This window comes from Schistocerca gregaria, chromosome 1, assembly GCF_023897955.1.
Source record: "Schistocerca gregaria isolate iqSchGreg1 chromosome 1, iqSchGreg1.2, whole genome shotgun sequence".
NCBI lineage: Eukaryota > Metazoa > Arthropoda > Insecta > Orthoptera > Acrididae > Schistocerca > Schistocerca gregaria.
In genome coordinates, this window is record NC_064920.1 from 462,327,461 (window position 1) to 462,355,120 (window position 27,660).

General features: G+C 43.1%; 1 protein-coding gene across 1 annotated transcript in view; it reads right to left on the reverse strand.

Moving 5' to 3' along the window:
* Nucleotides 1–427: 427 nt before the first annotated feature.
* Nucleotides 428–27,660, reverse strand: part of LOC126354063 (V-type proton ATPase subunit E 2-like) — a 59,908-nt gene continuing 32,675 nt past the window's right edge. The window contains exon 3 of the mRNA XM_050003471.1: nucleotides 428–626. Coding sequence (XP_049859428.1) covers nucleotides 428–626 — 199 coding nt within the window. The remainder of the gene's footprint in view (nucleotides 627–27,660) is intronic.

Sequence of the window (27,660 nt, forward strand, 5' to 3'; positions counted from 1 at the left end):
CAGTACATGTTTCGTGCGAGTAAATACTAAACATTCCCACAGGTGCTGCTCCAACAACTACATAAACAATAAGAAAACTGCATCATTCGTTTCACGAACTTCGGTCTGGCCAATTGACTGCAGTACTGTGAAACGGTGCTTCAATTTCTACATTTACAATTACAAAGCAAATTGAGAGCTCACTTTTTTCCAAAAGTTGGTAAAGTAAATAAAGACACCGACAGCTTCCAAAATTGCTATTGCTGTGAATATTCCAATAGAAAATACAATGAACTGCTCTTTTACATCGTCTGCAAAAATCGATTTCGCAGCTAAGCCTCTCTAATGATCACAAAAGCCAGTACGTGGCTCCAGCCGTCTGTGATACAGCGTGTACACGTCATAATGAGTACACGAGTGCAGTAAGACTCACCCCCACCCCCCGGCGCTACGCGCTGTCTCTCAGCAAGTGACGCACCCTCAACAAGCCCTGCAGCAGCAGACGGCGCAGCAGGTCGGCGTACAGGTTCTCGCAGCGCACGGCGCGCCTTAGCACGCGCTGGGGCTCCTCCAGCAGCTGCTGCACGATCTGGTGGCGCGCGCGCAACAGCGACAGCCGGCCCTGGTTCAGCCACACCTGCTCGTCGCTGCAACACGCACATCCCTCACTCACTACTCCAGCTAGTAAAAATCGTGCGTGACGAGGGCTTCCCGTCGGGACGAACGCTCGCCTGGTGCAAGTCTTTCGATTTGACGCCACTTCGGCGACTTGCGCGTCGATGGGGATGAAATGATGATGATTAGGACAACACAACACCCAGTCCCTGAGCGGAGAAAATCTCCGACACAGCCGGGAATCGAACCCAGGCCCTTAGGATTGACATTCTGTCGCGCTGACCACTACTTTTTTTTTTAATCTCATTTTGTTCTCTTTCGTTCGTTTCATCTGCTTGGGGCGGACGTCGTAAGACCCTCTGACCGAACACGCTGAGCTACTGTGCCGGCACCACTCAGCTACCGCTAGTAAACGCTGCGACGATCAACTTTTCACCGCAAATAACACTTTGACACTAGAACGCCCAACGGAGGTCAACAAATGGTCCGCATCTCAATCGGTAAAACTGGAACGGTTATAAGAACACTTTTCTTGTTCATCCGTCTGTCTCTCTGACAGCTAATCCCCTTTTTCTTAGGAACGGGTAGAGGTATCAAGTTGAAAATTATGTCAGGTACTAAGTCCTATAATCTCTTGGCGGTGTAAAAATTTTAGGTACTAAGTCCTATAATCTCTTGGCGGTGTAAAAATTTTAGGCTTTTAGGTCAATGGAAATCAACTCTCAAAAACTTCACGTTAGTCAAAAACTTCACATTGATCTAGAGCAGCGGTCTCCAAACTACTGCCCGCGGGCCGAAACCGGCCCGCGTTAGCTGGCCGGACATCCCCGGTATCCGGCCCGCCAAATATTTCAGGTGATACCTATACTGCCGTGCCAACAATTGAGTTTCGAGGCCTATCGCGACCAATACACCGCGACATTGTCGGACACAATCACGCAATGCTCCGGCTCTGCTACTCTCTACAAGACTACATAACTAAAATTATTGTTGCGCCGCTTGAAATAACAGTGCGTTGACGATCTCTACCTCTTCGTCTTGCAGTAATAGTGTTGCTAACAATGATTTTGAGATTTCGTTAACTTTGCAGGACGCTTTCGTGAAGAGTGTGCAGTGACATACTTTTTTGTCGGTGAAATTCGTCAGAATAAAATACGCCAGAATTTCGGTCAAGTACGTCCACCAATCAAAATTATGTAATTAAATAAAAATCATTGTTCGTTTCAGTGTTAGCTATTCCCAGATCCTTAGATTTTTGGGCGATTTCATCTTTTCTTTAGCCTTACATTACGGCGATCATGGAGTGCTAGGGTGTTTTAATCCCACTGAGTAGATCATGGCCCTTATGACTTCGTGGAGAAGTTTATGTGGCCCGCAGACTAAAAAGTTTGGAGACCTCTGATCTAGAGTCATGAAATTTGCCAAGAATTAAGCTTTCACAGTACAAAGCCAGGACATTCTTAATTTGTAATTTTTGACATGGTCTTCAGTCCAAAACTGGTTTTATGCAGCTCCAAATGCTACTCTATTCTGTGCAAGGCTCTTCACCTCCAGGTAACTACTGCAACCTACATCCTTCTGAAACTCATTAATGTATTCATTCTTGGTCTCCCTCTACGATTTTTACCCCACACACTTCCCCCCCAATACTAAACTGGTGATCCACTGATGCCTCAGAATGTATCCTACCGACCGATCCCTTCTTCTAGTCAGGTTGTGAAACAAATTTCTCTTCTCCCCAATTCTATTCATTACCTCCTCATTAGTTGCGTGGTCTACCCATCTAATCTTCAGCATTCTTCTGTGGCACCACATTTCGAAAGCTCATATTCTCCTCTTGTCTGAACTGTTTATCGCCCTTGTTTCACTTCCATACATTGCTAAGCTCCTGACAAATACTTTCTGAAAAGCCTTCCTAACACTTAAATCTAAGTATTGGAGCGAAGCTGTTACCACCCCTCTCTCCTTTGTTGCCAATATATCCAAATGGCAGGGATAATGTCATTCAAGATGGCAGTGTGTAGACTTGGCAACAGTGCATGGCGTCATCCAAGATGGCGACCATGACATCAGCTGATGACACAAGTACCACTATCCAAGATAGCGGCTTTTGGCGGGAAATTGACACGTCCCCCCCTACCGTGCCCCCATGGCGGGAAGTATCAGATTCCATCAGGATAATGCAGCGTCTACTAACCTAAGAAAAATGGTGGGAAGATAGGTCAATTGAGGTAGATCTACTAACCTAAGTCACCTGACCACCACCTCTTGCTAGGGATTGGTGGAAAATATGAATTTTGGTCGTAAAGAAAGGCCACTTGAGCTATCTCTACTAACCTAAGAAAATGGTGGGAAAGAAAGGGCAGTTGGGCTACCTCCACTAACCTAAGTCAACGGACCACCAGCTATTCCTAGGAATTGGCGGGAAAATGGTGGGGTGCTGGAGAGAGAAAGGAGTGTACTTTATTTATTTTCGAACAATTTCTTTAGGGGTGGAGTATATTTATCACAGTGATACAAAACACAAGCTCTGACATGCTTGGGGTCACCCCTCACAGAATACAGACCTGCAAACTACTCCTAAATAACACATGTATAATACTCTGCACATGCGCTTGCTAATTGTAAACTGTCAAAATAACGCATTGCACAGCCTACAGACCTGCAAACCACTCGTGAATAATGCAGTACATTAATGTCCAGAGAGCCAATCAACTCGTAAATTGTCAAAACCATAAACGATCTAAAAGACTCTGAAAGCATTTTTGCTAATAGTCACCTGTCGAACTTATGCACCAGTCTTTATTTAAACAATTTGAGGCACTACAAGCATGTGGTGTGTTCACGACGAGGTCCAGAGTCCAACTGACCTAGTACGCAGTATCACCACCAGAGGGCACAATCGTCCATTCCATGACGTAATCTAAGATGGCGGTCATGACGTCAGATGATGACGCAACTACCGTTACCCAGGACGGCGGATTTTGGCGGGAAACAGTGTATTCACCACGAGGTCTGGACCTAGTACACAATACTGTCACCAGAGGGCAGTGTCATCCTTCTGTGACGTAACAGAAGATGACTGTCTGGAGGAGAAAATGACTCAGCCTGTGCTGGGTTGCTGGAGAGAGGAAGGAGTGTACTTTATTTATTTTACAACAATTTATCTAGGGAGAGATTTTGAAAGATCGTATATTTAACACAGATACAAACTACATGGTCTGACATACTTGGGGTAATGCCACACAGCACACAGACCTGTAAACTATTCCTAAATAATGCTCTGCAGACATTCAAACAACTCCTAAATTACCTATATAATTTCAGTACAGACATGCAAACTCCTCCTAAATAATGTTGTACACTGATCTGCAAACACAAAATCAACTTCTTAACTGTCCAAATAAAGCATAGCACATCCTTCAGACCTGCTCGCAAAACAATGCAACAGACACGCCGCCCCCAGTCCATTGGAACGCACAGCAGGCTACCACACTTGTTCCTAGAAGACGGGATGCACCGGCACCCCCCCCCCCACTCCCCACCCCCCACTCCCCATCCACTAAGTGACGCACAGGTATCTGTTCAGATAGGTGGCAACATCCTTTTCATACCTCGTACCTGAGAAATTCATCTCGAAATACGTGTTCAACTAGGCACCATTGCTGACGCGACTGAACGGGAGCGAAGACCTATTTGACAGCACGCCGCCGCCACCGCGAGCCACTGCTGGATGCAAGTCCGCGCGAACCACCTTCACTTCACTGCGGACGGCATGTGAAAGTTCAGTTAGAGTCCGGTCCCATAAGTGAGACGCCTCTGGGCAGCATGTATTGTTTACCATTGCTGACGCGATGCCACATAGCTACAGTACGGTCAAGTGCTGAAGGAGATGTTCCAATGCTTCCCAGATAGCACAGGGTGCATTGTTCCTAGTGATCCTTGCACCATTGGTTTCTGCAGATGATACTTTCAGTGGTAAAATTATTTTGCACGATCGCTAAATTGCACCAACAGTTAAATCCTGCAAAAATTGTCTACAGATCATCAAATACATACAAGACTCACAAGAACATTAGAAGTCCAGAATATATTTACCAGTGTAACTACAATTAAATATTATGATTGCTGCTACAGCCTGACACCAATCGATGTACAGGTAATGTCTCCTCTTGACGGCTGTGGTTCTGGGGCGTATCTCAGTATCTATAGCGAGTCTCGGAAATTGCATAGTGTCCCAGAAACACTTAACGTGCGCTTTTGTAGGAATTTTCGTGATTTCTCGGCTTGTATGCACGGAAATTTACGTCCTAACAGAACCTGTTTACAAAAATAGCGCAGAATAACGTCAAATGCATTCTTGCTCCTGGTCCTAACATGACATTCTGTCCATCATGTGTTACCCTTCGTGCTTTCAACATACGCAAACGTTCTCACTGCTTTGTAGAGACTTCTAAACCCCAGCACAAAGGATGTCCCGTGAATGAATTGGGCATTATGATTGGCTCTTCTCGAATTAACCTGCCAGATTACTGATGTCGCTGGCGCGGAAGCACCATCCGCCTTTTCTTTCTCGTTCTGCAGACGGGACTTTTAGAGGCAAATAAAAACTATTTTACACAGATAGTCATATTGCACAGACAATTAAACCTTGCAAAGTGACTTACAGATCGTCAAATACGGAAAGACTCCTACTCAATTACACTGATCTCCCACTGAAGACAGCATCTTGAATATTAGTGCATTAAACCGATCTCCAACCCAGAAATATATCACTGTCTACTGTGTCAATGTAGTAAACATACAATTCGTATCCTACACCATACAAAAACCGCCCTTTTTACATCATTCATGCATATACTGTGAAGACAAATAGGACCACAAATATACTCACAGCACTAAACATTTCCCTACAAGGTAGGCAGTCATCCACCCCCGATGGGTAACCAGAGTGAGGAAGAATGCATTCGACGTTATTCTGCGCTATTTTCTTAAACAGGTTCTGTTAGGGCATGAATTTCCGTGCATACAAGCCGAGAAATCACAAAAACTCCTAAAAAAGCGCACGTTAAGTATTTCTGGGACACTAGGCAATTTCTGAGAGATTGCTATAAATACTGAGATTCGTTCCAGAACCACAGTTGTCAAGAGGAGACATTACCTGTACATTGATTGGTGTCAGGCTGTAGCAGCAATCATATTAATTAATTGTAGTTACACTGATAAATATGTCCCAGGCTTCCAATATTCTTGTGAGTCTTGTATGTATTTGATGATATGTAGACAAATTTAGCAGGGTTTAATTGTTGGTGCAATTTAGCTATCTGTGCAAAATAAATTTACTGCTGAAAGTCTCATCTGCAGAAACCATTGGCGAAAGGATCACTAGGAACAATGCACCCTGTGCTATTCTTGGAAGCACTGGAACATCTCTCTAAGTGCTGGACCATACTGCAGGTACACCTCATCGCGTCACCAATGGTAAACATACATGCTGCCCAGAGGCATCTCGCATATGGAACCGGGCTCTAACTGTATGCCCAAAAATAGACCCAACTATCACAAACCGTCTGCAGCGGAGTAAGAGTGGTGGCTTAATCTGGCTTACATCTGGCAGTGCCTCACGGTGGCCCCGGCGTGCTCTGCAAATAGCTCTTCACTCCCATTTGGTCAAGTCAGCAACGGTGCCTAGTTAAAAATGTATTTCGAGGGGAATTTCTCAGATACCAAACATGAAAGGGATGTCGCCGCCTCATACTTGCAGGATCCAAACGCACGTCGTGGGAGAAGGGGGGGAAGCGGGGGGGGGGGGGGGTGCCGGTGCACCCTGACTTCTGGAGGGCGTGTTGGATAGCCTCCTGTACGACCCAATGGACAGGGGTACGGTGAGCAGTGCTTGCACACGTTGATTGCGTGTCTGCTGCATTATTTGTGAGCAGATCTGTAAGCTGTGCTATGCGTTATTTGGACAGCTAACGAGTTGAATTTGTGTCTGCACATCAGTGGACTGCATCACTTAGGAGGAGTTTGCATGTCTGTACTGAAATTATTTGGGTTATTTTGGAGTTGTTTGTGTGTCTGCAGAGCGTTATTTAGGAGTAGTTTACAGGTCTGTGGACTGTTTGGCGTGACCCCAAGTATGTCAGAGTGAGTGTTTTATATCAGTGTGATAAATACATTGTCTTTCAAAAACTCTCCCTAAAAAAATTGTTCTAAAATAAATAAAGTACGCTCCTTCTGTAATTAGGCTGTTTAGGATTTTTTATTGGTAACGCCGCCGCAACGTAGCGCTCTGTATGAAAATCACTGGCTATGCTGTGCGCAGTCTGTGTTTAGTTTGCATTGTTGTCTGCCATTGTAGTGTTGAGCTGCGGCAGCTGGATGCTAACAGCGCGTAGCGTTGCGCAGTTGGAGGTGAGCCGCCAGCAGTGGTGGAAGTGGGGAGAGAGATGGCGGAGTTTTGAAATTTGTAAGAACTGGTGTCATGAACTGCTATGTATATTATGACTAGTGAGGTAAATACATTGTTTGTTCTCTATTAAAATCTTTCATTTGCCAACTATACCTATCAGTAGTTAGTGCCTTCAGTAGTTTGAATCTTTTATTTAGCTGGCAGTAGTGGCGCTCGCTGTATTGCAGTAGCTTGAGTAACGAAGATTTTTGTGAGGTAAGTGATTTGTGAAATGTATAGGTTAATGCTAGTCAGGGTCATTCTTTCGTAGGGATTTTTGGAAGTCAGATTGCGTTGCGCTAAAGATATTGTGTGTCAGTTTAAGCACAGTCGTGTATAATTGTTCAAAGGGGACGTTTCACATAGACCAGTCTTATATAGTTGTTCAAAGGGGACGTTTCATATGTCGAGTCTTAGCCAAGGATACCTCACTGGAATCTTCTGATTTTTTCTTGTAGTTTGTGTAGTTAGTGTAGCCTTTGTTTATTGCTAGCGCGTAATCATAGAGAGAATTTCCTTTGTAGTTGCAGTCTTTCATTGTTGTACAGTAAAACAGTTGTGGCACGCATATACCAAGTATTTCGCAGCTTCGCTTGCAATTAACTAGATATTATTTTCAGTGCTATGTTAATGTGTTCTCTTATTTTTGCTCTTCAAATTGTGCTTTTCTGTGTTATCGTGTGAAATATTGTGACAATAATGGCGTGTGAAAAACGTAATACTAGGCTACAAAGTAAACTGAGAAATGACAGTGAAGACGAAAGCAATGTGTTAGCGCCACCATGTAATGAATTCACAAATGTTCAAAGTAGTAATTTGGTAATAGTGCATAGGGAAATGGAGCGGGCTGCAAATAATGGTGTAGGAAGTGAAACAGTTAGTGAACAGGGAAGCATTATCGATCGATTGGTCGGCAACAGCTCGCGTCAGGAATCCGATATGACAGGACACAATCTTGCAAATACTGTACATTCAGGTTTTGCGTCCTCACCGTTTTCTCAAATAAGCCGAGACACATTTTCTGCTTGTCAAACTGTGAATGTTGCCGATGCAAATGCACTGCCGAAAAGCATAGATGATCAGATTCCAGACACTAATACATTATTATTACAATTAATGCAACAAATGAAACAAAACCAGAGACAAACACAGCAACAGTTAGACACAATGGAACAAAATCTTCAAAAGTTAGACACAATGGAACAAAATCAGAGACAAACACAGCAACAGTTGGACACAATGGAACATAATTTTCAAAAGTTAGACACAATGGAACAAAATCAGAGACACACACAGCAACAGTTGGACACACAATGGAACATAATCTTCGGAAGTTAGACACCACACTTGAACAAACACGTGAAGATTTAACTACTGAATTACATAAAATCGAATCGAAATGTCAAAAAGTCCGTAATGACGTAGAAACACAAATTTGTGAGCATTTCCAACCAATTTTTTCGCGGCATGAAAATGCATTACAGAATCACGAAGCAGCCATAAAAGAACTGCAAACAATTGTTCATGAAAATCATGAGACCTTGCAAGCTAAAATTGACTCAGTTGCATCTACCGATTCGGTTACGCAACTTGCAAAAACTCAAGAAAACTTAAAGGACACAGTAGATACTCTGAAAATTGGTTCAGAAAGACACATGGAGGACATTCGTTCATTATCAGAGAAAGTAGTTGAACTTTCGGATCAGCTAAATAATTTATCTACGAAGGTAGATGATAATATGAATGACACAAAACCGGTAGTCTTTAATGACACAGAAGAGTTCGAACAAATTAGGAAATTCAAACAAAATCAAAATCAAATTAATACGCAACACCAAAGAGAAATCCGGGAAGTACAAGATCAACTGACACAGGTAATACAACAATTACGTATTTCAGAGGACACTCGCGCTCCAATACGGGAAGAGGGACATAGAAATACGGAACTGCCACAAAATAATAACAGAGGGCACTTTGGAGATTATGAAAGAAATTGGCAAAGTAGACCGAATTTTGAGATGGAACCGCCGAAACGACGTAACAATGACCGACATGCGGCCCGCCGACACGATGATTTTGACTATAAGCTGTTCATTACTACACGTAAATTCACAAAATTTAAGAATTCTGGCAACTACATTCATCCACAAGCGTGGCTCCATCAATTCTCTCATTGTTTTCCTCCCAACTGGTCACTAGAGCACAGATTAGAATTTATGTGTGGCTACTTGGAGAATGAACCAGCTGTAAGAATGCGATCGGTCATTCACGATTGTCATAGTGAAGGAGAATTTTATCATGCCTTCCTCTCAGCATATTGGTCCCAAGCCACACAAGACCGAGTAAAACATAGCATCATGATGATGAAACACTTTGAACAATCTGAATTTTCCAGTCTTGTGAAATATTTTGAAGACATGTTGCACAAGAATCAGTAACTGTCAAACCCATACAGCCCGTCAGAACTCATCCGCATTTGCTTAATCACATTGCCTGAACATTTACGGCATATTATTTTGGCAGGCCGTTGCAAAGACGACATTGAAGCTTTTCAGGGACTCATACAAGAATTAGAAATTGACACTGACAATCGCGGAACGCGAAAACAGGAACACAACAATTACAGGTCACATCCGTCGCAATTCCGCGATGAAAGAAATAATAACTGGACACGACAAGGCTATTCTCACAATACAAATCGTGACCAAAACAGACACCACCCGTATGACAACCGTTGGCAGAGTAGTAATAATTACAGGGAAAGGTCACCACTCCGCGGTAATGACTATCACAGAGACAATCAGAGAAACAGACAATATGGAAACCAAAATAATTATTATCAAGGGAGACGGAATAACTTAAGACGCAACCGTCCAGCCCGCAGTGATAATTCAGAGAGAAATTCTCCACCACATGACCGACAAACAAGAAATTACAGGAAATACCGACATGACGACAGACGATATAATCATAATGACAGACCGGAAATCCATCAGAACTGGCGAGCTTCAAACAGGGTAGGGCCCTCTCGCCAAGGTGAATTTTTAGAAGTTAGGTCCCCTAATCCCATTAACGGCGCGCGCCGACAAAGAGACAGACAATGACACACCGCAGTCAGCCGCGTGCGCCGGCTGGCTCAGAGAAAAATAACGTAGACGCTAACCTACAGAAAAAAATTTAGCATTCCGTGCCGACGTATACAACATGATAATTACTTGGAAGCTGAAACTCTGCGCACTAGAAAGGGTAAATGATTGCACCACATTTCACATGTAAAACCGTTTATTGAAAGATAATCTGCTTTTTAACTTTGTCTTTGCCATAAAACTTTTCACTTCACATTTCTAGTATGCTTTGTCAGACTTAAGAAATTGTTAACATGCAACAATGTTTGAAGTTAAATATCCAGTCTAGAATATAGGGAACATTTTTAAACAGAAATTACGAATGCATTGTTATAGTGAACAAACAACACAGTGTTGTTATTTGTACATTCTTGCTTGTTAGTTGCATGATTAAGTAACGAATATAAGGCTTACGTACTTAGAACATATACTGTTAATGAGATTTTAATGCAACATTTTGGTTTAGTTGAAAAGACATTCTTTATTTGAAGTACTTTCTGTGAGATTAAAGATGACTTAGCATTTGGTTTCTTTGATAGCTACACGATTATATCACGACGCTACTAATGTGTGACACAATTTACATTGTGCTTTTGCGGTGTATCTGTTTTATATCTGCACAGTTTTTCTGAATTCTTCTGGAAAGGAAAACTTGTTTTAGTAGAAACTTTGTGGTATAGCGACAATGAGACTGCCTTTTCTGTAGCACAACAATACGTTACAGTACAGTACTTACTTCATCACAGCAATAAGCGTAGTAACTAAGATATCTATACGCAAAGCATTTCAATTTCGTTTATCATGAGGTAAGTACATTGACTTCTGCAGAACTTAGCTTTCGGAGGACAACAACTACGACACTTCCACAGAGATTGTCTTACAGCAAGACGCACATTAGCGCTACAGGACACGCATTAAACTATTTATTTTTCAACATATTTGAATTACAAAGAAAGTTTTCCGTGATACATTTCATTCCATTGCTGTAATCTGTAACTCCTGAGGATATAATTACATTAATCCTCAGGGGGGTACACGCTTACTTTGTGTACCATGTGTTTGGCAAGCACAAGGAGCCCTAGCTAATATGGTATTTGTTTATATACAACTTTACACATCGGTACCATATTTCTCTAACACATAAATTACACAGCTATCTGATCATTTAACTGAGAGAGACAAACATTTACTTTACTACATCAGTGACAGATGTTTACGTAATTACACCATTGGGTAACTTCACACTTACGAAGTTGTATTTTGTCTGTACTTTGTGAACTGTTCATATTTTTTCGGAACCATTGTGATACTATGAGAGCTTTGAATGACATATTTGGTATGGGATCACGATTTTTAAAGTACGTTTGAGGCAGATGACACTTTTGACATGAGCAGAGAATTTTTTTTTTAGGTTTTGAAATTATTGGAGGAAGCTACGGAGATTTTGAGAATTTGACTGTGGTGTTATGATGTTATTATTACGACGACGATGTGAATTATGCTGCTGAAGTATGCTTAAGCTGATGCTATATGAGTTATTTGGTTATGCTACGTATCTGTTATGATGACATATTGAAGAAGTGTCGATGAATATACATATGTGTAATAAGGTAAGGAATAATGAGTAGTGGTTAGGGACTCTGGTTTGTGAAAAAGGATGTTGGAAACCAAGAATCGTACTTTAAGAGTTATGAAATGTGTGTATACGCGTGAATGTATCACAAGGCCGCCAAAAATTTTTGGACACTGTTATATTAATAGAATTTTGTTTCTACAGATGTGTAACGCAAATTCTTGACCTGTGAAATTTTTTACATGAGACTGCCACTGTAGGGGAACCTGGTGTCGTAAATATTTCGTTAAGACAGTTAAGTGACCACCTGCACGTAATGCGTCGTTGGCACCCAGCTGCGCGACAACCACCTGACAAAAGAAAGCCATTAGTGTGTGCCTTTCAGAGGCACAGGTAAAAAAAAAGGCCATTATCCTCTCTATTGACATTCCTTTGTAGAAAGCACCGCAAATACGACACGCTCATTACTGAGAAAGATACTTACATCTGACACCTGATTATAACAAACGTCTTTCTAAGAAAGTTGAGAGAATTCTACTAACTTATAAAATGTCACATGACTATTGAATGATATTTTTATGCTTTGTCCATAGTTGCTTATTTCATTTGATATCTGTTTTCCAGCTGTGTTGCAGCTTTGGTTTTATAAAATTAAATGCATTTGCTAATGTGAACACTTTCTGTCGACAGATCTATTAAATAATTATTTTATGATCCACATTCTGCGAAAAAGGAGCTCTTGGAATGGAAAGAGCGATAAGAAGCGACTAATAACAGTAACTGTATATATAATTTTCTTTTCAAGTACTTGGTAATTTATTTCATTGAATAAGTAGTGGTGCACCATTTTAATTATATAGACATTAAGATGTGAATATACATTTCCCTTATCTGCATTGTTGTCTTTAGCGTAATATTTTTTCTGCTTGAGCTTTGTCATGTTTAGGTATAATTTATAGCATTTGCTGCTGCTGCTATGTGCCAGGCATAGTGCTACTGAATGTGACTTTGTATTACTAGGTTAAGCCAATTTTATTACTGATTTATTTTTCTTGTTTGCTGCGCATAGCCTTATATTAGTTGTAATATTGCTGCCTTTTTTTTGCCAATTTCCATTTTTTAACATTGCTGTTTGTGTAAATTGTTTTGTGCTGCTGCATTGCCTCATCCCTTAGTTAAGCATCTGAGCTCAGTAGATTTAAGTTAGCTTAAGAGGGGGTAGCCTATATAAGAGAATGATTTGCGATGGATTGGAAGAAATGCATTGAGAAGTTATACGAAAAAAGTACAGAAATCAGGTATAGATAGGACTTTTTGGAAATACTGAAGAACGAAGGGAGATCTCCGAGAAGTAAAGACAGTTTTGTTTGCAAAATACTGCAGTAAAACAAACCCTGCCCTTTCCTTGTGTTATCCCACTATGTTTCTGTGTACCCTTGTGTATTTATGTTCTTCCTGTCTTTATATGTTTATCTGATAAGACTTATGTTGCAGAATTTTTCTAATACTAAGTTACATTCACTATGATGAGGAATACTGTTATCCTCAAATATAATTTGCATTAATAACATGTTATTTACTTTGTAAAGATGTTGACACATTATTTATTCTGTTTTGTTCTAATGCTCATGTGTGAAGTTGATGTTTCAAAAGTTATTCTGATCTTTTATGTATGTACTTATGTCGTAATTTTTGTAACACTGATGTATTTGCTATTTCGATTCTTTTGTAAAGCCTATACTACTGCAAATGTTATCCGTATTGTTATGTTCTTTAAAGATGTATTTTGAACCTTTGTTATTGCATTCTTATGTTATAAAATTGTAATTGACACCAGTTCATCAAATTAAGTAACTTGTAAATTACATTTCACTTCACACGTTTCTGTTGGTCATAGTATATGGACAATATGTGAGAAGTAGGGACTGATAGTGTTTGCAAGTGTATTGATAATTCAGCAAGGGACTGGTTAACAGCATTGCTGGTTCTAAGGACAATTCCAAAAACTTTGTGAGTGGACAAGTGGTGGGTTATGGACTTGCTATGTTATCCGCAAGGCTCTTCAATGGTGATTGTGCGCCTGCACAGTCAAACAGATGGCTGCTGGCCATCTCTACAAGGACTACAGTGGGTCTACACCTTTGATGACCCACCAATACCATTATTTCTACAAGGACTGCAGGGGGTCTGCACCTCTGGTGGCCCACCAATACCGTAATCTCTGCCAGGAGTACAAGGGGTCTACTCTGTGATGACCTACCTACCAATATTCTTCAAAACTTCGACTGACTCTGCTGTGGGTTTGCTCTGTTGTGGCCCATTACGTGTCTGCATGTCAAGAGTCAGCACTGTCTTTCCGTTGGAAGGACAACACTACTTCTTCAAGACTACTTAGAAATCCACTACTTCCAAGTGCAAATTCTTTTATTGCTCAGACTTTGAGAAAAAACACTGCAATTTTACTATGATGAACGATCAGGACTGTCTTTATGGACTGTGAGAGAATTTTAGCTTTTGACCAACATTGTATCGATAAGTGTGTGCATTTCATTTCTTTGTTATTGTAATTATGAAAAAAATTTTCAAATCTGTATTGGCCACGGCCCAAAACAATTTGTAAATTTTTTTGTGCGCAGCATGGGGGCTATGTAAGTAGGCTGTTTAGGATTTTTTATTGGTAACGCCGCCGCCACGTAGCGCTCTGTATGAAAATCACTGGCTATGCTGTGCACAGTCTGTGTATAGTTTGCATTGTTGTCTGCCATTGTAGTGTTGAGCTGCGGCAGCTGGATGCTAACAGCGCGTAGCGTTGCGCAGTTGGAGGTGAGCCGCCAGCAGTGGTGGAAGTGGGGAGAGAGATGGCGGAGTTTTGAAATTTGTAAGAACTGGTGTCATGAACTGCTATGTATATTATGACTAGTGAGGTAAATACATTGTTTGTTCTCTATTAAAATCTTTCATTTGCTAACTATGCCTATCAGTAGTTAGCGCCTTCAGTAGTTTGAATCATTTATTTAGTTGGCAGTAGTGGCGCTCGCTGTATTGCAGTAGCTTGAGTAACGAAGATTTTTGTGAGGTAAGTGATTTGTGAAACATATAGGTTAATGCTAGTCAGGGCCATTATTTCGTAGGGATTTTTGGAAGTCAGATTGCGTTGCGCTAAAGATATTGTGTGTCAGTTTAAGCACAGTCGTGTATAATTGTTCAAAGAGGACGTTTCACATAGACCAGTCTTATATAATTGTTCTAAGGGGACGTTTCACTTCCTCTCTCCAGCAGCCCAGCACAGGCTGAGTCATTTTCCCCTCCAGACAGCCATCCTGCACAACGGTAGTTTCATCATCAACTGACGTCATGGCCGACATCTTGGATTACGTCGTGGAATGGTCGATAGTCCCCTCTGGTGGTGGTACTGCGTACTAGGTCAGTTGGACTCTGGACCTCGTCGTGAACACACCAGATGGATGTAGTGCCTCAAATTGCTTAAATAAAGACTGGCGCATCATTTCGACAGGTGACGATTAGCAAGCATGCTTGAAGAGTCTTTTAGATCGTTTATGGTTTTGACAATTTACGAGTTCATTGGCTCTCTGGACATTAATGTACTGCATTATTTACGAGTGGTTTGCAGGTCTTTAGGCTGTGCAATGCGTTATTTTGACAATTTACAATTAGCAAGCGCATGTGCAGAGCATTATACATGTGTTATTTAGGAGTAGTTTGCAGATCTGTATTATGTGAGGGGTGACCCCAAGCACGTCAGAGCTTTGTTCTGTATCACTGGGATAAATATGCTCCACCCCTAAAGAAATTGTTCCAAAATAAATAAAGTACACTCCCTCCTCTCTCCAGCACCCTACCATTTTCCTGCCATTTCCTAGGAAGAGATGGCAGTCGATTGACTTAGGTTAGTGGAGGTAGCCCAACTGCCCTTTCTTTCCCACCATTTTCTTAGGTTAGTAGAGATAGCTCAAGTGGCCTTTTATACCATCAAAATTCAAATTTCCCGCCAATCCCCTGTAAGAGGTGGCCTTTAGGTGACTTAGGTTAGTGGAGGTATGTAGACAAATTTTGCAGGGTTTAATTGTTGGTGCAATTTAGCTATCTGTGCAAAATAAATTTACTGCTGGAAGTCTCATCTGCAGAAACCATTGGCGAAAGGATCACTAGGAACAATGCACCCTGTGCTATTCTTGGAAGCACTGGAACATCTCTCTAAGTGCTGGACCATACTGCAGGTACACGTCATCGCGTCACCAATGGTGAACATACATGCTGCCCAGAGGCATCTCGCATATGGAACCGGGCTCTAACTGTATGCCCAAAAATAGACCCAACTATCACAAACCGTCTGCAGCGGAGTAAGAGTGGTGGCTTAATCTGGCTTACATCTGGCAGTGCCTCACGGTGGCCCCGGCGTGCTCTGCAAATAGCTCTTCACTCCCATTTGGTCAAGTCAGCAACGGTGCCTAGTTAAAAATGTATTTCGAGGGGAATTTCTCAGATACCAAACATGAAAAGGGATGTCGCCACCTCATACTTGCAGGATCCAAACGCACGTCGTGGGGGAGGGGAGGGAGCGGGGGGGGGGGGGGGGGTTGCTGGTGCACCCTGACTTGTGGAGGGCGTGTTCGATAGCCTCCTGTACGACCCAATGAACAGGGGTACGGTGAGCAGTGCTTGCACACGTTGATTGCGTGTCTGCTGCATTATTTGTGATCAGATCTGTAAGCTGTGCTATGCGTTATTTGGACAGTTAACGAGTTGAATTTGTGTCTGCACATCAGTGGACTGCATCACTTAGGAGGAGTTTGCATGTCTGTACTGAAATTATTTGGGTAATTTAGGAGTTGTTTGTGTGTCTGCAGAGCGTTATTTAGGAGTAGTTTACAGGTCTGTGGACTGTTTGGCGTGACCCCAAGTATGTCAGAGTGAGTGTTTTATATCAGTGTGATAAATATATTGTCTTTCAAAAACTCTCCCTAAAAAAATTGTTCTAAAATAAATAAAGTACGCTCCTTCCTCTCTCCAGCAGCCCAGCACAGGCTGAGTCATTTTCCCCTCCAGACAGCCATCCTGCACAACGGTAGTTTCATCATCAACTGACGTCATGGCCGACATCTTGGATTACGTCGTGGAATGGACGATAGTCCCCTCTGGTGGTGGTACTGCGTACTAGGTCAGTTGGACTCTGGGCCTCGTCGTGAACACACCAGATGGCTGTAGTGCCTCAAATTGCTTAAATAAAGACTGGTGCATAATTTCGACAGGTGACGATTAGCAAGCATGCTTGAAGAGTCTTTTAGATCGTTAATGGTTTTGACAATTTACGAGTTGATTGGCTCTCTGGACATTAATGTACTGCATTATTTACGAGTGGTTTGCAGGTCTTTAGGCTGTGCAATGCGTTATTTTGACAATTTACAATTAGCAAGCGCATGTGCAGAGCATTATACATGTGTTATTTAGGAGTACTTTGCAGATCTGTATTATGTGAGGGGTGACCCCAAGCACGTCAGAGCTTTGTTCTGTATCACTGGGATAAATATGCTCCACCCCTAAAGAAATTGTTCCAAAATAAATAAAGTACACTCCCTCCTCTCTCCAGCACCCTACCATTTTCCTGCCATTTCCTAGGAAGAGATGGCGGTCGATTGACTTAGGTTGGTGGAGGTAGCCCAACTGCCCTTTCTTTCCCACCATTTTCTTAGGTTAGTAGAGACAGCTCAAGTGGACTTTTATACCATCAAAATTCAAATTTCCCGCCAATCCCCTGTAAGAGGTGGCCTTTAGGTGACTTAGGTTAGTGGAGGTATGTAGACAAATTTTGCAGGGTTTAATTGTTGGTGCAATTTAGCTATCTGTGCAAAATAAATTTACTGCTGGAAGTCTCATCTGCAGAAACCATTGGCGAAAGGATCACTAGGAACAATGCACCCTGTGCTATTCTTGGAAGCACTGGAACATCTCTCTAAGTGCTGGACCATACTGCAGGTACACGTCATCGCGTCACCAATGGTAAACATACATGCTGCCCAGAGGCATCTCGCATATGGAACCGGGCTCTAACTGTATGCCCAAAAATAGACCCAACTATCACAAACCGTCTGCAGCGGAGTAAGAGTGGTGGCTTAATCTGGCTTACATCTGGCAGTGCCTCACGGTGGCCCCGGCGTGCTCTGCAAATAGCTCTTCACTCCCATTTGGTCAAGTCAGCAACGGTGCCTAGTTAAAAATGTATTTCGAGGGGAATTTCTCAGATACCAAACATGAAAAGGGATGTCGCCCCCTCATACTTGCAGGATCCAAACGCACGTCGTGGGGGAGGGGAGGGAGCGGGGGGGGGGCGGGTTGCCGGTGCACCCTGACTTCTGGAGGGCGTGTTCGATAGCCTCCTGTACGACCCAATGAACAGGGTACGGTGAGCAGTGCTTGCACACATTGATTGCGTGTCTGCTGCATTATTTGTGATCAGATCTGTAAGCTGTGCTATGCGTTATTTGGACAGTTAACGAGTTGAATTTGTGTCTGCACATCAGTGGACTGCATCACTTAGGAGGAGTTTGCATGTCTGTACTGAAATTATTTGGGTAATTTAGGAGTTGTTTGTGTGTCTGCAGAGCGTTATTTAGGAGTAGTTTACAGGTCTGTGGACTGTTTGGCGTGACCCCAAGTATGTCAGAGTGAGTGTTTTATATCAGTGTGATAAATATATTGTCTTTCAAAAACTCTCCCTAAAAAAATTGTTCTAAAATAAATAAAGTACGCTCCTTCCTCTCTCCAGCAGCCCAGCACAGGCTGAGTCATTTTCCCCTCCAGACAGCCATCCTGCACAACGGTAGTTTCATCATCAACTGACGTCATGGCCGACATCTTGGATTACGTCGTGGAATGGACGATAGTCCCCTCTGGTGGTGGTACTGCGTACTAGGTCAGTTGGACTCTGGGCCTCGTCGTGAACACACCAGATGGCTGTAGTGCCTCAAATTGCTTAAATAAAGACTGGTGCATAATTTCGACAGGTGACGATTAGCAAGCATGCTTGAAGAGTCTTTTAGATCGTTAATGGTTTTGACAATTTACGAGTTGATTGGCTCTCTGGACATTAATGTACTGCATTATTTACGAGTGGTTTGCAGGTCTTTAGGCTGTGCAATGCGTTATTTTGACAATTTACAATTAGCAAGCGCATGTGCAGAGCATTATACATGTGTTATTTAGGAGTAGTTTGCAGATCTTTATTATGTGAGGGGTGACCCCAAGCACGTCAGAGCTTTGTTCTGTATCACTGGGATAAATATGCTCCACCCCTAAAGAAATTGTTCCAAAATAAATAAAGTACACTCCCTCCTCTCTCCAGCACCCTACCATTTTCCTGCCATTTCCTAGGAAGAGATGGCGGTCGATTGACTTAGGTTAGTGGAGGTAGCCCAACTGCCCTTTCTTTCCCACCATTTTCTTAGGTTAGTAGAGATAGCTCAAGTGGCCTTTTATACCATCAAAATTCAAATTTCCCACCAATCCCCTGTAAGAGGTGGCCTTTAGGTGACTTAGGTTAGTGGAGGTACGTAGACAAATTTTGCAGGGTTTAATTGTTGGTGCAATTTAGCTATCTGTGCAAAATAAATTTACTGCTGGAAGTCTCATCTGCAGACACCATTGGCGAAAGGATCACTAGGAACAATGCACCCTGTGCTATTCTTGGAAGCACTGGAACATCTCTCTAAGTGCTGGACCATACTGCAGGTACACCTCATCGCGTCACCAATGGTAAACATACATGCTGCCCAGAGGCATCTCGCATATGGAACCGGGCTTAACTGTATGCCCAAAAATAGACCCAACTATCACAAACCGTCTGCAGTGGAGTAAGAGTGGTGGCTTAATCTGGCTTACATCTGGCAGTGCCTCACGGTGGCCCCGGCGTGCTCTGCAAATAGCTCTTCACTCCCATTTGGTCAAGTCAGCAACGGTGCCTAGTTAAAAATGTATTTCGGGGGGAATTTCTCAGATACCAAACATGAAAAGGGATGTCGCCACCTCATACTTGCAGGATCCAAACGCACGTCGTGGGGGAGGGGAGGGAGCGGGGGGGGGGGGGGTTTGCCGGTGCACCCTGACTTCTGGAGGGCGTGTTCGATAGCCTTCTGTACGACCCAATGGCCAGGGGTACGGTGAGCAGTGCTTGCACACGTTGATTGCGTGTCTGCTGCATTATTTGTGATCAGATCTGTAAGCTGTGTTATGCGTTATTTGGACAGTTAACGAGTTGAATTTGTGTCTGCATCACTTAGGAGGAGTTTGCATGTCTGTACTGAAATTATTTGGGTAATTTAGGAGTTGTTTGTGTGTCTGCAGAGCGTTATTTAGGAGTAGTTTACAGGTCTGTGGACTGTTTGGCGTGACCCCAAGTATGTCAGAGTGAGTGTTTTATATCAGTGTGATAAATATATTGTCTTTCAAAAACTCTCCCTAAAAAAATTGTTCTAAAATAAATAAAGTACGCTCCTTCCTCTCTCCAGCAGCCCAGCACAGGCTGAGTCATTTTCCCCTCCAGACAGCCATCCTGCACAACGGTACTTTCATCATCAACTGACGTCATGGCCGACATCTTGAATTACGTCGTGGAATGGACGATAGTCCCCTCTGGTGGTGGTACTGCATACTAGGTCAGTTGGACTCTGGGCCTCGTCGTGAACACACCAGATGGCTGTAGTGCCTCAAATTGCTTAAATAAAGACTGGTGCATAATTTCGACAGGTGACGATTAGCAAGCATGCTTGAAGAGTCTTTTAGATCCTTAATGGTTTTGACAATTTACGAGTTGCTTGGCTCTCTGGACATTAATGTACTGCATTATTTACGAGTGGTTTGCAGGTCTTTAGGCTGTGCAATGCGTTATTTTGACAATTTACAATTAGCAAGCGCATGTGCAGAGCATTATACATGTGTTATTTAGGAGTAGTTTGCAGATCTGTATTATGTGAGGGGTGACCCCAAGCACGTCAGAGATTTGTTCTGTATCACTGGGATAAATATGCTCCACCCCTAAAGAAATTGTTCCAAAATAAATAAAGTACACTCCCTCCTCTCTCCAGCACCCTACCATTTTCCTGCCATTTATTAGGAAGAGATGGCGGTCGATTGACTTAGGTTAGTGGAGGTAGCCCAACTGCCCTTTCTTTCCCACCATTTTCTTAGGTTAGTAGAGATAGCTCAAGTGGCCTTTTATACCATCAAAATTCAAATTTCCCGCCAATCACCTGTAAGAGGTGGCCTTTCGGTGACTTAGGTTAGTGGAGGTATGTAGACAAATTTAGCAGGGTTTAATTGTTGGTGCAATTTAGCTATCTGTGCAAAATAAATTTACTGCTGGAAGTCTCATCTGCAGAAACCATTGGCGAAAGGATCACTAGGAACAATGCACCCTGTGCTATTCTTGGAAGCACTGGAACATCTCTCTAAGTGCTGGACCATACTGCAGGTACACGTCATCGCGTCACCAATGGTAAACATACATGCTGCCCAGAGGCATCTCGCATATGGAACCGGGCTCTAACTGTATGCCCAAAAATAGACCCAACTATCACAAACCGTCTGCAGCGGAGTAAGAGTGGTGGCTTAATCTGGCTTACATCTGGCAGTGCCTCACGGTGGCCCCGGCGTGCTCTGCAAATAGCTCTTCACTCCCATTTGGTCAAGTCAGCAACGGTGCCTAGTTAAAAATGTATTTCGAGGGGAATTTCTCAGATACCAAACATGAAAAGGGATGTCGCCACCTCATACTTGCAGGATCCAAACGCACGTCGTGGGGGAGGGGAGGGAGCGGGGGGGGGGGGGGGGGTTTGCCGGTGCACCCTGACTTTTGGAGGGCGTGTTCGATAGCCTCCTGTACGACCCAATGGGCAGGGGTACGGTGAGCAGTGCTTGCACACGTTGATTGCGTGTCTGCTGCATTATTTGTGAGCAGATCTGTAAGCTGTGCTATGCGTTATTTGGACAGTTAACGAGTTGAATTTGTGTCTGCACATCAGTGGACTGCATCACTTAGGAGGAGTTTGCATGTCTGTACTGAAATTAATTGGGTAATTTAGGAGTTGTTTGTGTGTCTGCAGAGCGTTATTTAGGAGTAGTTTACAGGTCTGTGGACTGTTTGGCGTGACCCCAAGTATGTCAGAGTGAGTGTTTTATATCAGTGTGATAAATATATTGTCTTTCAAAAACTCTCCCTAAAAAGATTGTTCTAAAATAAATAAAGTACGCTCCTTCCTCTCTCCAGCAGCCCAGCACAGGCTGAGTCATTTTCCCCTCCAGACAGCCATCCTGCACAACGGTACTTTCATCATCAACTGACGTCATGGCCGACATCTTGGATTACGTCGTGGAATGGACGATAGTCCCCTCTGGTGGTGGTACTGCGTACTACGTCAGTTGGACTCTGGGCCTCGTCGTGAACACACCAGATGGCTGTAGTGCCTCAAATTGCTTAAATAAAGACTGGTGCATAATTTCGACAGGTGACGATTAGCAAGCATGCTTGAAGAGTCTTTTAGATCCTTAATGGTTTTGACAATTTACGAGTTGCTTGGCTCTCTGGACATTAATGTACTGCATTATTTACGAGTGGTTTGCAGGTCTTTAGGCTGTGCAATGCGTTATTTTGACAATTTACAATTAGCAAGCGCATGTGCAGAGCATTATACATGTGTTATTTAGGAGTAGTTTGCAGATCTGTATTATGTGAGGGGTGACCCCAAGCACGTCAGAGCTTTGTTCTGTATCACTGGGATAAATATGCTCCACCCCTAAAGAAATTGTTCCAAAATAAATAAAGTACACTCCCTCCTCTCTCCAGCACCCTACCATTTTCCTGCCATTTCCTAGGAAGAGATGGCGGTCGATTGACTTAGGTTAGTGGAGGTAGCCCAACTGCACTTTCTTTCCCACCACTTTCTTAGGTTAGTAGAGATAGCTCAAGTGGCCTTTTATACCATCAAAATTCAAATTTCCCGCCAATCCTCTGTAAGAGGTGGCCTTTAGGTGACTTAAGTTAGTGGAGGTATGTAGACAAATTTAGCAGGGTTTAATTGTTGGTGCAATTTAGCTATCTGTGCAAAATAAATTTACTGCTGAAAGTCTCATCTGCAGAAACCATTGGCGAAAGGATCACTAGGAACAATGCACCCTGTGCTATTCTTGGAAGCACTGGAACATCTCTCTAAGTGCTGGACCATACTGCAGGTACACGTCATCGCGTCACCAATGGTAAACATACATGCTGCCCAGAGGCATCTCGTATATGGAACCGGGCTCTAACTGTATGCCCAAAAATAGACCCAACTATCACAAACCGTCTGCAGCGGAGTAAGAGTGGTGGCTTAATCTGGCTTACATCTGGCAGTGCCTCACGGTGGCCCCGGCGTGCTCTGCAAATAGCTCTTCACTCCCATTTGGTCAAGTCAGCAACGGTGCCTAGTTAAAAATGTATTTCGAGGGGAATTTCTCAGATACCAAACATGAAAATTGATGTCGCCACCTCATTCTTGCAGGATCCAAACGCACGTCGTGGGGGAGGGGAGGGAGCGGGGGGGGGGGGGGGTTTGCCGGTGCACCCTGACTTTTGGAGGGCGTGTTCGATAGCCTCCTGTACGACCCAATGGGCAGGGGTACGGTGAGCAGTGCTTGCACACGTTGATTGCGTGTCTGCTGCATTATTTGTGAGCAGATCTGTAAGCTGTGCTATGCGTTATTTGGACAGATAACCAGTTGAATTTGTGTCTGCACATCAGTGGACTGCATCACTTAGGAGGAGTTTGCATGTCTGTACTGAAATTATTTGGGTAATTTAGGAGTTGTTTGTGTGTCTGCAGAGCGTTATTTAGGAGTAGTTTACAGGTCTGTGTACTGTTTGGCGTGACCCCAAGTATGTCAGAGTGAGTGTTTTATATCAGTGTGATAAATATATTGTCTTTCAAAAACTCTCCCTAAAAAAATTGTTCTAAAATAAATAAAGTACGCTCCTTCCTCTCTCCAGCAGCCCAGCACAGGCTGAGTCATTTTCCCCTCCAGACAGCCATCCTGCACAACGGTAGTTTCATCATCAACTGACGTCATGGCCGACATCTTGGATTACGTCGTGGAATGGACGATAGTCCCCTCTGGTGGTGGTACTGCGTACTAGGTCAGTTGGACTCTGGGCTTCGTCGTGAACACTCCAGATGGCTGTAGTGCCTCAAATTGCTTAAATAAAGACTGGTGCATAATTTCGACAGGTGACGATTAGCAAGCATGCTTGAAGAGTCTTTTAGATCGTTAATGGTTTTGACAATTTACGAGTTGATTGGCTCTCTGGACATTAATGTACTGCATTATTTACGAGTGGTTTGCAGGTCTTTAGGCTGTGCAATGCGTTATTTTGACAATTTACAATTAGCAAGCACATGTGCAGAGCATTATACATGTGTTATTTAGGAGTAGTTTGCAGATCTGTATTATGTGAGGGGTGACCCCAAGCACGTCAGAGATTTGTTCTGTATCACTGGGATAAATATGCTCCACCCCTAAAGAAATTGTTCCAAAAAAAAAAAGTACACTCCCTCCTCTCTCCAGCACCCTACCATTTTCCTGCCATTTCCTAGGAAGAGATGGCGGTCGATTGACTTAGGTTAGTGGAGGTAGCCCAACTGCCCTTTCTTTCCCACCATTTTCTTAGGTTAGTAGAGACAGCTCAAGTGGCCTTTTATACCATCAAAATTCAAATTTCCCGCCAATCCCCTGTAAGAGGTGGCCTTTAGGTGACTTAGGTTAGTGGAGGTATGTAGACAAATTTTGCAGGGTTTAATTGTTGGTGCAATTTAGCTATCTGTGCAAAATAAATTTACTGCTGGAAGTCTCATCTGCAGAAACCATTGGCGAAAGGATCACTAGGAACAATGCACCCTGTGCTATTCTTGGAAGCACTGGAACATCTCTCTAAGTGCTGGACCATACTGCAGGTACACGTCATCGCGTCACCAATGGTAAACATACATGCTGCCCAGAGGCATCTCGCATATGGAACCGGGCTCTAACTGTATGCCCAAAAATAGACCCAACTATCACAAACCGTCTGCAGCGGAGTAAGAGTGGTGGCTTAATCTGGCTTACATCTGGCAGTGCCTCACGGTGGCCCCGGCGTGCTCTGCAAATAGCTCTTCACTCCCATTTGGTCAAGTCAGCAACGGTGCCTAGTTAAAAATGTATTTCGAGGGGAATTTCTCAGATACCAAACATGAAAAGGGATGTCGCCACCTCATACTTGCAGGATCCAAACGCACGTCGTGGGGGAGGGGAGGGAGCGGGGGGCGGGGTGTTTGCCGGTGCACCCTGATTTCTGGAGGGCGTGTTCGATAGCCTCCTGTACGACCCAATGGACAGGGGTACGGTGAGCAGTGCTTGCACACGTTGATTGCGTGTCTGCTGCATTATTTGTGAGCAGATCTGTAAGCTGTGCTATGCGTTATTTGGACAGTTATCGAGTTGAATTTGTGTCTGCACATCAGTGGACTGCATCACTTAGGAGGAGTTTGCATGTCTGTACTGAAATTATTTGGGTAATTTAGGAGTTGTTTGTGTGTCTGCAGAGCGTTATTTAGGAGTAGTTTACAGGTCTGTGGACTGTTTGGCGTGACCCCAAGTATGTCAGAGTGAGTGTTTTATATCAGTGTGATAAATATATTGTCTTTCAAAAACTCTCCCTAAAAAAATTGTTCTAAAATAAATAAAGTACGCTCCTTCCTCTCTCCAGCAGCCCAGCACAGGCTGAGTCATTTTCCCCTCCAGACAGCCATCCTGCACAACGGTAGTTTCATCATCAACTGACGTCATGGCCGACATCTTGGATTACGTCGTGGAATGGACGATAGTCCCCTCTGGTGGTGGTACTGCGTACTAGGTCAGTTGGACTCTGGACCTCGTCGTGAACACACCAGATGGCTGTAGTGCCTCAAATTGCTTAAATAAAGACTGGTGCATAATTTCGACAGGTGACGATTAGCAAGCATGCTTGAAGAGTCTTTTAGATCGTTAATGGTTTTGACAATTTACGAGTTGATTGGCTCTCTGGACATTAATGTACTGCATTATTTACGAGTGGTTTGCAGGTCTTTAGGCTGTGCAATGCGTTATTTTGACAATTTACAATTAGCAAGCGCATGTGCAGAGCATTATACATGTGTTATTTAGGAGTAGTTTGCAGATCTGTATTATGTGAGGGGTGACCCCAAGCACGTCAGAGCTTTGTTCTGTATCACTGGGATAAATATGCTCCACCCCTAAAGAAATTGTTCCAAAATAAATAAAGTACACTCCCTCCTCTCTCCAGCACCCTACCATTTTCCTGCCATTTCCTAGGAAGAGATGGCGGTCGATTGACTTAGGTTAGTGGAGGTAGCCCAACTGCCCTTTCTTTCCCACCATTTTCTTAGGTTAGTAGAGATAGCTCAAGTGGCCTTTTATACCATCAAAATTCAAATTTCCCACCAATCCCCTGTAAGAGGTGGCCTTTGAGGTGACTTAGGTTAGTGGAGGTAGCCCAAGTGCCTTTCTTTCCCGCCATTCTCTTATGTTGGTAGAGATTCTTTACCACCAAAATTCACATTTCTCGCCAGTGCCTAAGAACAGGTGGCAGTCAAGTGACAGGTTAGTCGATGTACCCCAATTGACCTCTATTCCCACCATTTTGCTTAGGTTAGTAGAGGCTGCATAATCCTGTTGGAATTAGAACTTCCTTCCAGGGGTAGCATGGCAGAGGTGGACGTGTCAATTTCCGGCCAAAAGCTGCCATCTTGGAAAAACGGTACTTGCGTCATCAGCTGACGCCATGGGCGCCATCTTGGATGACGTCATGCGCCGTTGCCAAGTCTACACGCCGCTGTCTTGGATGACATCATCGCTACTAGCTCGGTAACATCTGGCAACAATGGATACTGGAGTGGTAACAGCTTTTCCCCAATACTAGTCTATGCATGGTATAATAACTTTCTCTTCTTCACAAATCCTTTTCTTGTCACTGCCATTGTACGTTTTATTTACTCCCTGGTCAGACCATCGTCAGTCATTTCATTTCCCAAATAGCAAATCTCATCTACTCCTTTAAGTGTCTCATTGCCTAATCTAATTCCCTCAGCATCACCTGATTTAATTCGACTACATTTCATTACCCTCGTTTGCTTTTCTTCATGCCCATTTTATGTCCTCCTACAAAGACACTGCGTATTTCATTTGACTGCTCTTCCTAGTCCTTTTCTGTCTGCCACACAATTAAAATGTCATCTGGTAACAGAGTTTTTATTTCTTCTCCCTGGACTTTTTTTCCTTTACTGCTTGTTCAATATAATGAATAACATTGGGGATAAGCAACAACCCTGTCTCACTGTCTCCTCTAGCACTGCTTCCCTTTCCTTCCCTTGACTCATAACTCTCATCTAATTTCTGTACAAAATGTAAAAAGCCTTTCACTCCCTCTATTTTACCCCTGCCACCTTTAGAATTCGAAGGATAGTATTCCAGTCAACACTGTCAAAAGCTTTTTCTAAGTCTACAAATTCTACAAACGCAGGTTTGCCTTTCCTTAAATTAACTTCGTCATAGGGTCAGTATTACCTCACATGTTCCTGCATTTCTTCAGAATCCAAAGTGATCTTCGCTGAGGTCGGCTTCTACAAACTGTAACAGATTCGTGTTAGTATTTTGCAACCATGACTTATCAAACTGATAATTTTCACACCTGTCAGCACCTGCTTTCTTTAGCATTGCTATTATTGTATTCTTCTTGTACTCTGAGGATATTTCGCAGGTCACATACATTTTCCTTACGAGACAGAAGACTTCTGTAATTGCAGGTTCTCCCAAGGTTTATAGTAGCTCTAACGGAAAGT